General features: G+C 45.0%; 1 protein-coding gene across 1 annotated transcript in view; it reads right to left on the reverse strand.

Annotated features, from left to right (window-relative positions):
- Positions 1 to 14,067, reverse strand: part of LOC124709009 (A disintegrin and metalloproteinase with thrombospondin motifs 7-like) — a 552,648-nt gene that overhangs the window by 369,842 nt on the left and 168,739 nt on the right. The window contains exon 7 of the mRNA XM_047240641.1: positions 2,179 to 2,328. Within this exon, the coding sequence (XP_047096597.1) occupies positions 2,179 to 2,328 (150 nt within the window). The remainder of the gene's footprint in view (positions 1 to 2,178; positions 2,329 to 14,067) is intronic.

Here is a 14,067-nt window from a genome sequence, read left to right on the forward strand (position 1 = left end):
GGTTGCTGACATGCAACGTTATTTAGTTTACACAATATTATTTTAATAGTAGACAAGTTCACACTACATTATTTTTTTTAATTAGTTGCTTTTATGACGTATGTGGACGACTTGTTTTGAACATTTAAGTATTTGATTTGCTGTTGATGATGCCTATTGGTGTATTCTTCACCGTTTGAGTATAGTCCTATAGCCCACTGGGGTGACATATCGGTTTCCCCTTAATGTAAACAATCAGTGTCCTAAAACTGCTGGCGCCATCGTCGAATGCTTTGAGCTGTTGGACGTACAGTAGCGTACTCCAGACCAAAATCGTGCTTTACATTTATATCTAAATGTTACAGGTCACAAGGAAGCAAGATGCCTTTTGTTGCTGTATTTTCGCTCTCTCGTCGCACAACAGATAAAGAACGAGCGATCTAGCTAGCTGCAACCGCACGAAATTACAACTGGCGCAAATGTAAATTTTTACTTATATGAGTTAGTTAAAGTCCATCCCAAGATTCTGTCTTCACTAATGTAGAAAATAAAGACTTATGAAATCGTATGTTTCTGAAACTTCCGGTATGTCAACTAATACAAGAGAACTCGCTGTCCAGCTGAAAAGTTGCCCTATCTGATCAACATTCAAATGGCTCTAAGCATTATGGGACTTAGCATCTGAGGTAATCAGTCCCCTAGACTTAGAACTACTTAAACCTAACTAACCTAAGGACATCACACATATTCATGCCCGAGGCAGGATTCGAACCGTAGCAGTAGGGCGGTTCCGGACTGAAGCACCTAGAACTGCTCAGCCACAGCGGCTGGCGATCAAAATTATCCGGACACTTATTAGCCGACATTAATACGGAGTGTGTCCACTCTTCGCGGTTATGTCGGTTTTAATGCTGTTGAAGATACTTTCAATGAGGTGTCTGAAAGTCTGTGAAAGAATGGCAGCCCAGTCTTCCTCCAGAGCGGAGGCCAGAGAATATAGTTATGTCGGACGCTGTGGTATGGAGTGAAATCGACGTTTTAACTCATTTCAAATGTGTTCCATTGGATTCAGGACCGGTCTCTGAGCAGGGTAGGAGAGGCCAGTCCATTTCAGGAATGTTATTGTCTACAAACTACTGCGTCACATATGCTGCTTTGAGAGAGGCTGTATTGCATGCTGATACAAATAATCACCGTTTCTGAATGTTCCTCCACTGTACGCAGTACACAGTGCTGCAAAACGTGTTTATGTCATTCCGCTATTTACAGTTTCATTGAGCGCAATAAGGGGACGACATACTATCCACGGAAAACACTATCTATAACATCACCACCTCTGTACTTCACTGTTCGCATTACAGACGGTGGCAGGTTACGTTCTCCATATATTTGCCAAAACAAGGCCATGCACAGGATATACACGGTGGTCCATTGATAGTGACCGGGCCAAATATCTCACGAAATAAGCATCAAACGAAAAAACTACAAAGAACGAAACTCGTCTAGCTTGAAGGGGGAAACCAGATGGCGCTATGGTTGGCCCGATAGACGGCGCTGCCATAGGTCAAACGGATATCAACTGCGATTTTTAAAATAGGAACCCCCATTTTTTATTACATATTCGTGTAGTACGTATAGGAATATGAATGTTTTAGTTGGACCACTTTTTTCGCTTTGTGACAGATGGCGCTGTAATAGTCACAAACATATGGCTCACAGTTTTAGACGAACAGTTGGTAACAAGAAGGTTTTTTTAAATTAAAACACAGAACGTAGGTACGATTGAACATTTTATTTCGGTTTTTCCAATGTGATACATGTACCTTTGTGAACTTCTCATTTGTGAGAATTCATGCTGTTACAGCGTGTCAATATTGTCAATACTGTCTGCCTAGTCGTGGTTTAATTGTGGTTGTTGCTCTGCGTTTCCACTTCACAATCACATCACCATCAGTAACTTGGGCAGCTACAGAAGGGCAGAAATGTAATTGCTGGATTTGTTACGCAGGTGATATCCAATTGTCTACTGATAAAACAACACTCTCCATCTCTTTTTATACCTGCGGGTGCGCCTTCCGTGCTATCTAGTTGTCAAATCCGAATTACACAAGCGTGTGCCAATACTTTCGGTCAGGTAGTCTACACGATTAAAACTGTGAACAGCTGGCTGCAGCCGCTGCTGTGCTGAGTGGTACTCACACGTGGCCCATCTCGTGGGCAACGGTGACTCCCAGCAGCAGGCCGCTGTCCTCGTTGATGGCACAGCACAGGTCGGGCTTACAGGCCGCCGCCACGTACGCCAGACCCATCAGGTTGCAGTTGCTCATGTTGTCCGAGCAGATGTCGTGCCTGTAACGCCAACCGCCGCATCACAGCTGACCCTCCATCACTGCTTCCGGGATGCCCATCGCTATTCCGAAACTCCATAAAGGTGCGTAATTCCGTCTCCCACTTTACTCTGATCATGACTGCATCTTCGACAACTACAAACAATATATTCTCCGATGGTGGTGCCACACAGCTCTTGTATATTCGTAAACTGTCATATTACCGCCTTGGGCAGCTAGCACTTTATTTACACAACAAGTTTCAGACGTCTGACCACCATCAGGTTCATAGAAGCATTCACAGCATCATGTTTTCTCAGCATGATGCTATGAGTACTTTTATGAACCTGACGACAGACGATTCAAACTTGCTGTGTAAATAAGACATTTTACCAGCGACGTAAGGTGATAATATGACATTTTTCAACAAGAAACAAACTACCAATTAATTATATGCCCGACCGGAACTCGAAACCTCGCTGCTCGGTCAATTCTGAGTGTTCTTACCACCTGAGCATTCCAAGAAGAACTCACGACCACCCTTCACAGTTCAAATACTGCCAGCATTTCTCTTAAACTTTCCAAAATCCTCTTGGATGTAGATGTGGAAATCCTCCGGCATTCCTTGTTGGATTAACACTCCAAGAAGAAAGCACGCTGAGGAGAAATGATCTGCAGACATCAGTCGGCAGGAGCATTCTACGCTCAAGGCAACGTTACGGGCTTTAGTCCCGGTCCGACACAATGTTTCAATATACCAGAAAGTTTCAAAACAGCGCCAGTCCGCTGTACACTGAAAGCACTCTTCTAGAAATAGTTCTCTAGTTGTGCTACATTCAGTGTAGTTCAATTGTTTATAATAAGCATAATGTGTTACCAACATTGAACTAGTATTCTATTAATTGTACTATCTGATTTATTACACTGTCTATATCATAGATCTTCATACATTTTAATCGTTGATTCTATGCTCTTTGATGATATTAGGTTATAAGTATCTTTGATGACATTTACTTTTAACTACCAGCAGTCTTTACGCTACCTGTTACATACTGGAGTGAAACCTATGTGTGATTTATGACACTAGCCAAATTACGTGTATTTTGGAAATTTAGTTGTGTTTGGCATACTGATGAGTCATTTACGAGTAATATACATTTTTTATCCATCTGATGTAGTCCTTTTAAGTACTGATTATGCTTCTGATGCACGTAAGTGTAGTACCGAGATTTCTCTTCCTTTTTGTCTGTGTACACTACGTATGTTTTCCTGTTTTTGTTGTTTAGTTTTCCAGTGATGTGGTTATAAAAACCGAAACCGGTAAAGAATAAAGTTGAATGTGTAGAGCTGCTGTCGATAGAAATGCTTTTCTTCAAGCACTAATAATAACTGCGGCGCAATTCCTGAGTCTAAGTCCTAGAACTGAACGCCACTTGAGCTACTTGCGTGTTTCTATCTACCCCAGATACCAATGTCGGATAAGGGGACCTACAGTTTAACGTTTTCGCTACCATTTGAACGTATGTATCCCACGATAGGTTATTAGAGAATCAATGGGAATTTGCTGCGTATTACTGCTATCTGTGTCCCCCTGGTAAAGGGTACCGTGCTAATGGTTTGCAGAAGTCTTATAATTACAGCTTTCGCCCGTAGGTTGTGCTGCCTTCAAGTTTCATTGCTAGCTCTCTGCTCCGTTCCGCTTAGTACCGTCGCATATACGAGGGCTATTGGAAAGTAAGGTCAGATCGGACGCGAAATGGAAACCACAGTGAAAAATCGATGACATTTGCACAGATGTGTTGGGTAGCGTCTCTACTGTGCCCGTTGACTGCATCACGTAGCTATTTTCAACTCTGAGCGCACAGTGAGCATGTAAAGATGCCTAGAAAATAGTGTCTCCCGCCAAGTATAAGGGCCTGGTGAGAGATTTCGCCTGATGTCATGTAGCCCATATGACATAACGGAGCACATAAAGATACCTAGAACAATAGTGTCTCCCGCCAAGTATAAGGGCCTGGTGAGAGATTCCACCTGATGTCATGTAGCCCATATGACATAACTGTTATGCGTTTCCTTCTTCAAGGCAATTCTCGGCCGCCCTCTGTAGGGGCAATGAAGATGCTCCTGCAGCGTTTACGATGGGAAGTGTTTGATCGTCCACAATACGGCCCGGACTTGGTTCCCTCTGATTTTCATCTCTACTACCATGAACCACTGGCTATGAAGTCAAAGCTGCATATCATGGTAGAGAGTTGGCGGAAAGCACAGGCAGCTGCTTTCTAAGACGAGGGTGTTGGAAAGTTGGTACAACGCTACGACAAATGACTAAGTCGGAGCGGCGACTATGTAGAGAAGTAACTGGAAGGTGTAGCTAACGGTTGTGAATAAAACATTTTAGATTTTCGCAGAGGTTTTCATTTCGCGACCGATCCGTTCTTACTTTCCGAATAGCTCAAATGGCTCTGAGCACTATGTGACTTGACATCTGAGGTCATCAGTCCCCTAGAACTTAGAACTACTTAAACCTAACTAACCTAACGATATCACACACATCCATGCCCGAGGCAGGATTCGAACCTGCGACCATAGCGGTCGCGCGGCTCCAGACTGTAGCGCCTAGAACCGCACGGCCACTCCAGCCGGCTTTCCGAATAGCCCTCGTAATTAATTCCCGCCTGCAGATAGGCAACCAAATAAACAGATCTGCAAAGCGGGCTGCTGTCGCGCCTTCCGATAAAGTTCATGCCAACAAATTTCACGATCGTATTAACATTCAGCTTCTCACAAACTGTGCACATATTGAGCAGGTGTAATGTGCGTGAAAAATTTGGTGTGATGCTCTATCCACTGACGTTTTTCTGTTTTCTGTATATTTTTTCGTTTTTGTGCAGTCGTCTTTCTCATACACTGAAGGTATTCCTGAATAACCTTGTACGTCAATTTCCACCCCGCGTTAGAAAATGAAACAGCGAGAAATATTTTTTTTTCATATTGTTACTTCTAAATCATTAATTACAATAACTATACATTAATATCTTTCATTCCGAAAAAAATTGTAGTGGCACGGTTGGCGCGGCATTTGAAACACGTATCGTACGTCACGACGCTTCACCTCGTTGGGAGGTGAAGGTTAGATTAAAGGCAGACTAAAAACTCCTGTGGTCCGGCCGGGGTTCGATCCCAAGACCTATTGGGTTCCAGGCACACGTTTTACCATTACACCACCAGATCCGGCATTAATGTACTAAAATTTTACTTATTTGGTATTGTGACAGTACAGCCCATTTCGTTAATGGTTCTGTGAGGTTGATAATTGTTACGAGCAACCAAATTATTGATGTTTCAGCCTAGAGAAGGAGTGCTACAAAACCCAAAGATCATAGATGTGTGAAAAAATTGGCAAATTCTGCCCACAGGCACCGCTAGGCCCATCCGCACCGTCCGACCGCCATGTCATCCTCCGTTAATGGAGCAATTAGATGCGGTGTGGAGGGGCGTCCTTAGAACGCACTGCTCTCCCGGCCGTTGTCACTTTTCGTGACCTGGAATCGCTAGTACTTGGACAAATGGTATCGCCAGGCTGAATACATTCCAATCCAGTCTTGCCACTAAGGAAAAATCCCTGGCTGTCTCGAGAATCGAACGAGGCCTTCTACATGGCAGTCAGCCGCATTAACCACTCAGCTACGGAGGTGGAAACAGGATGTGGACGGTTACAATATTTCGTAGCCAAAACTCTAGGAATTCGACTAACAGAGAGCGTCTCAGTAAGTTTACGAAGGCTTCCAGCAGCTACTGCAGCCCTCACGATCATTTTACAGTTCCTGTTCCGCACTTACAGTGAGTTAACAAAAGTCATGGGATAGCGATATTCACATATACAGATGGCTGTAGTATCGCGTACACAAAGTACAAAAGGGCAATGCATTGGTGGCGCTGTCATTTGTGCTCTGTTGATTCATGTGAAATGGTTTTCTAAGTGATTATGACCGCACGACGGTAATGAACAAACTTTGAACGCGTTATAATAGCTGGAGCTAGACGCATGGGACATTTCATTTCGGAAAACGTTAGTGGATCCAGTATTCCGCTATCCCATGTGCTGTGGCGCACCTGCAGCGGAGCACCAGCTGCCGAAATGTTTGCTGGCTGCAATATTCAAACACCCACGGCTCCGCTTGTACCGCAACACGGCGAAGAAGTCAGCAGGGAGGCCAGCAGAGGTCGACTCCGGCGGTCGAACCGACACCGCAACCGTCGCGTGCAGCTAGAATCGGCGTGCGCATATGGGCACCACGTTCTGCTTCCGCGGCCCAGCTCTGCACAACCAATCAAAACAAAGTAACCCCCTGAGAAGCGACGATTTAAGCTCTTGGTGAAGCAGCAGACATAACTAGAGCCGCCGCCACTGTCGTCGTCCAGTTCACCGTTGACCGCCGCTCTTCCAATCACGTCGTAGCGCTACCAGGGACCGGACACTACCAGCTAGGCAGGTCTGGACTAGGACATTATTTCGGGGATTGTAGTAAGGAAATTTAGCTTGACATCACTCGTACTCATAAAAGAACTTAGCATTCAAGACGAGTAGACTAGCAACGTTTCAGAACTTAACTTTTGTTTCTACTATATAGTCCAGCAAGTGACTTCATTCTTGGCAGTAGTAAGAATAGTCTTTTATGCCATTTAAGAATTTCGAAATAAGTGTTTATTTATCTGGTGTTAAATCTAGAAGACTCCCCAAGTACATTTAAATTGTTTGTTCAAATAATCAGAGTTGTTTGAATTAACAGTTGTCAGTTCAGTCAAGCGTGTGTGTCTTGTGTTGGACACAAAAAGCAGTGTCAAGACTGTGCCGAAAATTCAGCCATTACCCCTCACCACGGACAACGCAGTGGCTGACGGTCTTCACTTAACGACCGAGAGCAGCGGCGTTTGCGTAGAGTTGTCGGTGCTAGCAGACAAGCAACACTGCCTGAAATAACCGCAGAAATCAATGTGGGACGTACGACGAACGTATTCTTTACGACAGTGTGGCGGCATCTGGCGTTGATGGGCTATGGCAGCAGACGACCGACACGAGCACCTTTGCTAACGTCACGACATCGCCTGCAGCTCCTCACCTGGGCTCGTGCTCATAACGGTTGGACCCTAGACGACTGGAAAACTGTGCTCTGCTCAGATGAGCTGAGGTTTCAGTGGATGGTAGGATTCGAGTGTGGTGCAGACCCCACAAAGCCATGGACCCAAGTTGTTAACAAGGCACCTTGCAAGCTGGTGGGGCCTCCATAATGGTGTGGAGTGTGTTTACATGGAATGGACTGCTCCTCTGGTCCAACTGAACGGATCGTTGACTGTAAATGGTTATTTTCGGCCACTTGGAAACCATTTGCAACCATTCATGTATTTCATGTTCCCAAACAACGATGGGATTTCATGGGTCACAATTTATCGTGTTTGGTTTGAAGAACATTTTGGACAATTCGAACGACTGATTTTGCCATCCAAATCATCTAATATGAATCCCAACAAAAATTTATGGGACAATAATCGGGATGTCAGTTCGTGCACAAAATCCTGCACCGGCTACGGATCCGAAATTATGGACGGCTGTAGACGCAACATGGCTCAGTATTTCTGCAGAGAACTTCCAACTGCCGGCCGCGGTGGTCTCGCGGTTCTAGGCGCTCAGTCCGGAACCGCGCGACTGCTATGGCCGCAGGTTCGAATCCTGCCTAGGGCATGGATGTGTGTGATGTCCTTAGGTTAGTTAGGTTTAAGTAGTTCTAAGTTCTAGGGGACTGATGACCACAGCTGTTAAGTCCCATAGTGCTCAGAGCCATTTGAACCATTTTTTGAACTTCCAACTATTGGTGGGATCGAGTTGATGCACTAAGCAGAGGAGGAGGAGGATCGATACGATATTAAGAGGTACTCCGTGCCTTTTTTCGCCTCAGAGTAGTTTTCTTCTGATAAATTCGTTAGTTTCGTCGATCAACAGCATAAATTTAAAAGAAATTAAGAGATACTGGACTGTTCCAGCACCAAGTTGGGAAACTGTAGCTACCTAAACTATAAAGTTGATGTATGCATGTAATAAGGACCCGACTAGCGCTGGCTACGTTGTTTGCTGTACGCCAGAAAAGATCCATGGTTATACTGTGAAGGCTTTCACGACCGGATGTCTTAGTTGCCGGTGAATCGTCCGGGTTGTTTGGCCGTGGTCTTTCATCCAGAGTTTCACTGGACATCTATGGAAGTGCTGCTGGCAACATTGTGTCTTTCCAACTGTCGAGTTGGACATCGGAGAGCGACATAAATACTATGTAAAATGGTCGTAGTCGAGTTTACACTTGATCACTATAGAGATAATCTTTGTCAGAGATAAAATTTAACTTTGGATTGTCGCCTGTCAAGCATACAAACTTCTCAGTTGATTCTGCAGAGCTACTGACCATATATCGCTAATTCTCATGGCTTCCTCAAAAATGGTTCAAATGGCTCTGAGCCCTATGGGACTTAACTTCTAAGGTCATCAGTCCCCTAGAACTTAGAACTACTTAAACTTAACTAACCTAAGAACATCACACAGATCCATGCCCGAGGCAGGATTCGAACCTGCGACCGTAGCGGTCGCGCGGATCCACACTGTAGCGCCTAGAACCGCTCGGTCACCCCGGCCGGCATTGCTTACTCTTTCTGTTAAATTTTTCCGTATTTATATACAGCTGTTGCTAATAATTTGTGATTGTAGACAAAATTTTGGTTTCAGAAAACTTCAATTCATGATTTCCTGATTGCAGAGCATGCATCGCTGAAGCTGATTTTTTGTGTTTTGCCTAGTCAGCAAAGACTTTTTTGTTCCTTCAGTCTTGTAGTTCCAATGTAGACCTTTCCACAAGTACACGGAATCTTAAGTACCTCACATGACGACGGAGGAGCATGTTTTATCCGTTACACATATGACTTCTTGACATGTTTTCTTAGTTGGTTTAAAAACCGACCGGATATACTGTTTCTGTAAAATCTTCCCAATCTGATCACTTAATTTTTGATGAAGAGGAAAGAAATCAAGTTCTGTATTCTATCGTTGCCTTTCGTCTAAGGTTATTTGGTTGCTGACCCCTATTTACTTTCTTGCCTGAATAGCAATTTATCTCGAAACCTTGCTTCAGATGTATGAATGCATGGTTTCGTGGCGATATGAATTAATAAAAATTTTTCCGCGTCAGGTGGTTAAAATCCCTTGAGCTTTCGACCGAGCTCTCTTCAGTCATTGTCAAGTGGTAAGACTAAATGCTGTGTCGCCGTGGCCGCGTCGCTATAGAGCCACACTGCTGGCTGTGACGTCACTGGTGCTCTCTTCCTCGCCATACATGGTAATGTTTTCATACCGCGTCCGTCGCGCCCGTTTCAACTTCGCGATGGCCGGGTCCCAGGCCATTCACGGCCACATTAAGTTTACGATGGAAGTCGAGACAGACGGTGCATTGCCCTTCCTTGACGTCCTCGTTCGACGGAAAACCAGTGGGCGCCTCAGCCACAGTGTCTACAGGAAACCGACACACGTAGATGGGTATCTGCACGCTCTCAGCCACCACCATCCGGCACAAAAACATGGCGTTCTGAATACCCTCGTCCATCGTGCTGAAGTCGTTTCAGACGCTGAAAGTCTGCCACTGGAACTGAGCCACCTCCGAAAAGTCTTCCGGGAAGAAGGGTACAGTCACGGACATGTGTCACAGGAAGTATCTGATGACACACGCAAGAAACACACCAACAGGGAAGAGAACACCACCGAAGAAGAAATCAAGAAACTTGTGTTTTTGCCTTTCTGTGGTACAGTGTCGGAAAAGATTAGCCGGCTCCTGAAGAGATATAACATTTCATTGGTGTTCAGGCCCCCAGCAAAAATCCGACATCTCATCAGCCCTGTGAAAGACGATCTAGGACTTAGAACGCCTAGGGTGTACAAGATACCATGTCAGTGTGGCTGTTACTACGTCGGCCAAACCGGGCGCACTGTGGTGCAGCGCCAGACGGAACACGAGAGGTGCTTACGCTTACGCTATCCAGAAAAATCAGCCGTGGCAGAACACGCCTTAGAAAATGGACACCGAATTCTATTCGACGAAACATCTGTCGTTATGGGGACGAAGGGATTTTGGGATAGCATCATAAAAGAAGCTATTGAAATAAAAACCTCTGAAAACACCATCAACAAGGTCGGCGGTTTGCAGCTCACCACAGCCTGGGACCCGGCCATCTCGACGTTAAAACAGGCGCGACGGACGCGGGATGAAAGCATTACCATATATGGCGAGCAAGAGAGCACCAGTGACGTCACAGCCAGCATTGCGGCTCTGTAACGACGCGGCCACGGCGACACAGCAGTCAGTCTTACCACTTGACAATGACCGGGGAGAGCTCGGTCGAAAGCTCGTGGGGTTTTAACCACCTGACGCGGCTGGAAGCCCGAGAAAATTTTATTAACTTGCTTCAGACGTTTCAATTCGGCGACCAGGTGTTCTAGCGTGCAAATACTCTGTCAACAAGTTTTTAATAACACATCTCTTTTGTTATGGGTAATGGTTGGAGTTCTTATGCAAATATCTTTCTGAATGCCTGACTTTCCGGAATACCTGCCGGCCGCGGTGGTCTTGCGGTTCTAGGCGCGCAGTCCGGAACCGCGCGGCTGCTACGGTCGCAGGTTCGAATCCTGCTTCGGGCATGGATGTGTGTGATGTCCTTAGGTTAGTTAGGTTTAAGTAGTTCTAAGTTCTAGGGGACTGATGACCACAGATGTTGAGTCCCATAGCGCTCAGAGCCATTTGAACCGGAATACCTTACGTTTCAACCTTCCATCAATATGTCTCATAATAAAAACATCCAGTAAGGTTATTGCTTTGTTATTTTCTATTTCCATGGTAAACTGGGTTTTTGGAGTTGTATCATTTAGATAACAAAACAATTCTTTTAAAGCTTTTTTACCATGTGAAATTTGTAGAAGACCATGCACTTCAGTCATGAACTCACAAATTGAAGTTACTGAAACCAGAATTTTATATACAATGACAAAGTACTATTCACGGCTATAAAGATAATCCACGGAAACAGGGTGTAAGCATGGGGGTAATTTTATCAGAAAATTAGAAATGGGCAGGTAGGAAGGGAATTCACTGTGTTAGCTCACCACTCACTAGAAGCAGTTTGTCACATTGGCATGTGCAACAGATGCAAGGCTGGCGTGCTGCGTAATTGGGTTTGTCAACCAGCAGCATTCATCTTATGAGTTCTCCAGTTTTTCGGCTGAACTAGTTGTTACTTCTGTTCTGGCTGACAGCTGGCCTTAATTCTACAGCTAGGTGCAGCTAACATCTGATGTGGGGCTACTGTGTTCACATTCCCAGCGAATATTGTCTTTGGTATCTGTCTTGTAGAAACAGTATTAGCTAATGTTTAGAGGTTGATGTCAGACAAGCAAAGTGCAGTAAGATGCTTAAAGTCACAAGCACCGGACCACAAGAGTCTGCCCATTGAACGTGGAGCAAAAAAAATCTGTCATAAAGTGACGATAAACATTGGAATGGAAGTAGAGATCTGACTAACAGTCTGGATGCTGAGTTGACGATAGGTAAACTCACTGTCTCTCTCGATTCCTCTGACTCTGACTCTGCATTGCTAATTCATTGACTACACACTTTCTGCTTGCTGTCTCTTCTGCTGACATTGCTCACTGACGAAATCCCAGAATGAATCTGTCTGAGCACTCCATAGCTGTTTTTGCTTAACGGTTTCCTTTCTACCCTACAGTGTGCCAAATTTTCTGACATCTCGTGTTTGGTATTAGTGGGGCTCAATTTAGAATCCCATCCAATGGCTGACTGACGTTTCGTGACCATGTCTCCCAATCTTCTTGCAGGGTCAAAATGTCTGATCTTGCAGCATCTGGCATTTGACCCAGAAATTGCCATCTTGTTCTCACACTGTTCCTAGTTCTGGTAGTTGCAAGTTCTGGCTGCAATCTCCCAGAACATTTCTTCAAGTGTTTGCCTGCATTTCTGAGTCGTCAAGAAAGCAGTCTTACATCTACAAACCCATTTGTTTCAAATGAGATCGCCCAAGCTTCATTCAAGTATCTGTAGGTGTTGGCCACTTAGTGGCATCCCTCTTGCTGTCCATCAAGGTAAAATAGCCAGTTCCCTCCCGGGCAAGGCAAACGCTTCACCTCTCTCCCTGTATGGCTTTTGGGAAAGTCGGTGCACCCGTAGTAGCATCCCTCTCGTCCTTAGCAGACGGTGGTGAAGTGTTATGCAGTATAAATCTTCCAGCACCATGGCATGTGAAATGGAGAGGGGAGGGTGGCGAGGGGAGGAAAATAACTGGAATTCAGCTTGGATCAACGGCTTTAGGTTCGTGTCAACGACGAGTGTACAGCTTGTCTCATACCTGACGACCGTCAAAGAACAGTGAGTAGACCGCCTGATGTTGATACATGTCTCATGCATGCAGTTCCACGTGTTCGGCAGGGATGTGAGTCAGCCACCTTATGTGCCAGTGTCTTGTATACATGCCGGATGCGTCTCATTGCTGTCGAGAATAATATCAGAACTGTCCAGTATAAGGACAGGATCCCCAATGTATCATACAGCCCTGCAGTCAACATATTGGCAATAAGTTTGTTTTTTAAGACGCTAGTCCACGAGCAGGAGATGGAAAATTCTCGTTTGGTGATGGTTTCATGTGGTGTAGTGTGTTCCCAGATACATCTGGCATCGTGTTTCGTGGGTGCACGATAATTGTAGAAAACCTTACTGTACGAAGATGTACATTCATTTGTTCAGCTGTAGAGCCCTGCTGGTAACCTGAACCTTCAGTGAAACAATGCACAACTTCATCGTTTGAAAACTGTGTACGAACTGCTTGAGGAACATTACACGGACTTAAGAATACTTGGGTGCAACCCTGTTCCTCGGGTCTCCTGATCTCGCTGTCACATCTGGAACGTCTTCGTGCGAGACGCACATGTCTTTGGAGAAGTTCTGAATCATCTCCATGGCTTGGGTCCAGCAGCGACGATAACACAGCTTCCCAGACATGTCTCAAAGAGTCGCTACTGTCATCACGGCGAAAGTGAGCGCTACAAGGTAGTTTGTAGGTGTTCGTAAGTAAACTGTTCATGAATATGATTCTTCAGTTTCTCCCGGCGTATTTCTTGCTCGAACAGTCCACGGGTATACTGCCGGTTCATAGTGTCCAACGGGCCCTCAGGAGCTCAGTTCGTCAGCGCACCTGACGATGGCGACATGTCAGATCGCCGAAATATTGTGCCCGTTGGACACTATGAACCGGTAGTATACCCGTGGACTGTTCGAGCAACAAATACGCCGGGAGAAACTGAAGAATCACATCATATACCTTTAGTGCCCGTTGGACACTATGAACCGGCAGTATACCCGTGGACTGTTCGAGTGTTCATGAATACGTTGCTAATATTAATCCCCATTCTACCAATAATAAATTATTCATATGTTTTCCGGCTATAAGCTTGTGTCCCAATCTAAATAAATAGCTTTACATACTATGTGCAAAAATCCTCAGTTATTATTTTTGTACTTAGCAGCGCACCTAGTCATTTTAAAACTTTCTGGTTGTTTAAAATTGCGTATCACACCAGTGACCAAACACGGAACGTTGTGTTTTTCTGGCAAGTGCTAATTGACTGAACTATCCAGATACGGCTTTACTTACGCCGGTACATATA

This window comes from Schistocerca piceifrons, chromosome 7, assembly GCF_021461385.2.
Source record: "Schistocerca piceifrons isolate TAMUIC-IGC-003096 chromosome 7, iqSchPice1.1, whole genome shotgun sequence".
Lineage (NCBI taxonomy): Eukaryota > Metazoa > Arthropoda > Insecta > Orthoptera > Acrididae > Schistocerca > Schistocerca piceifrons.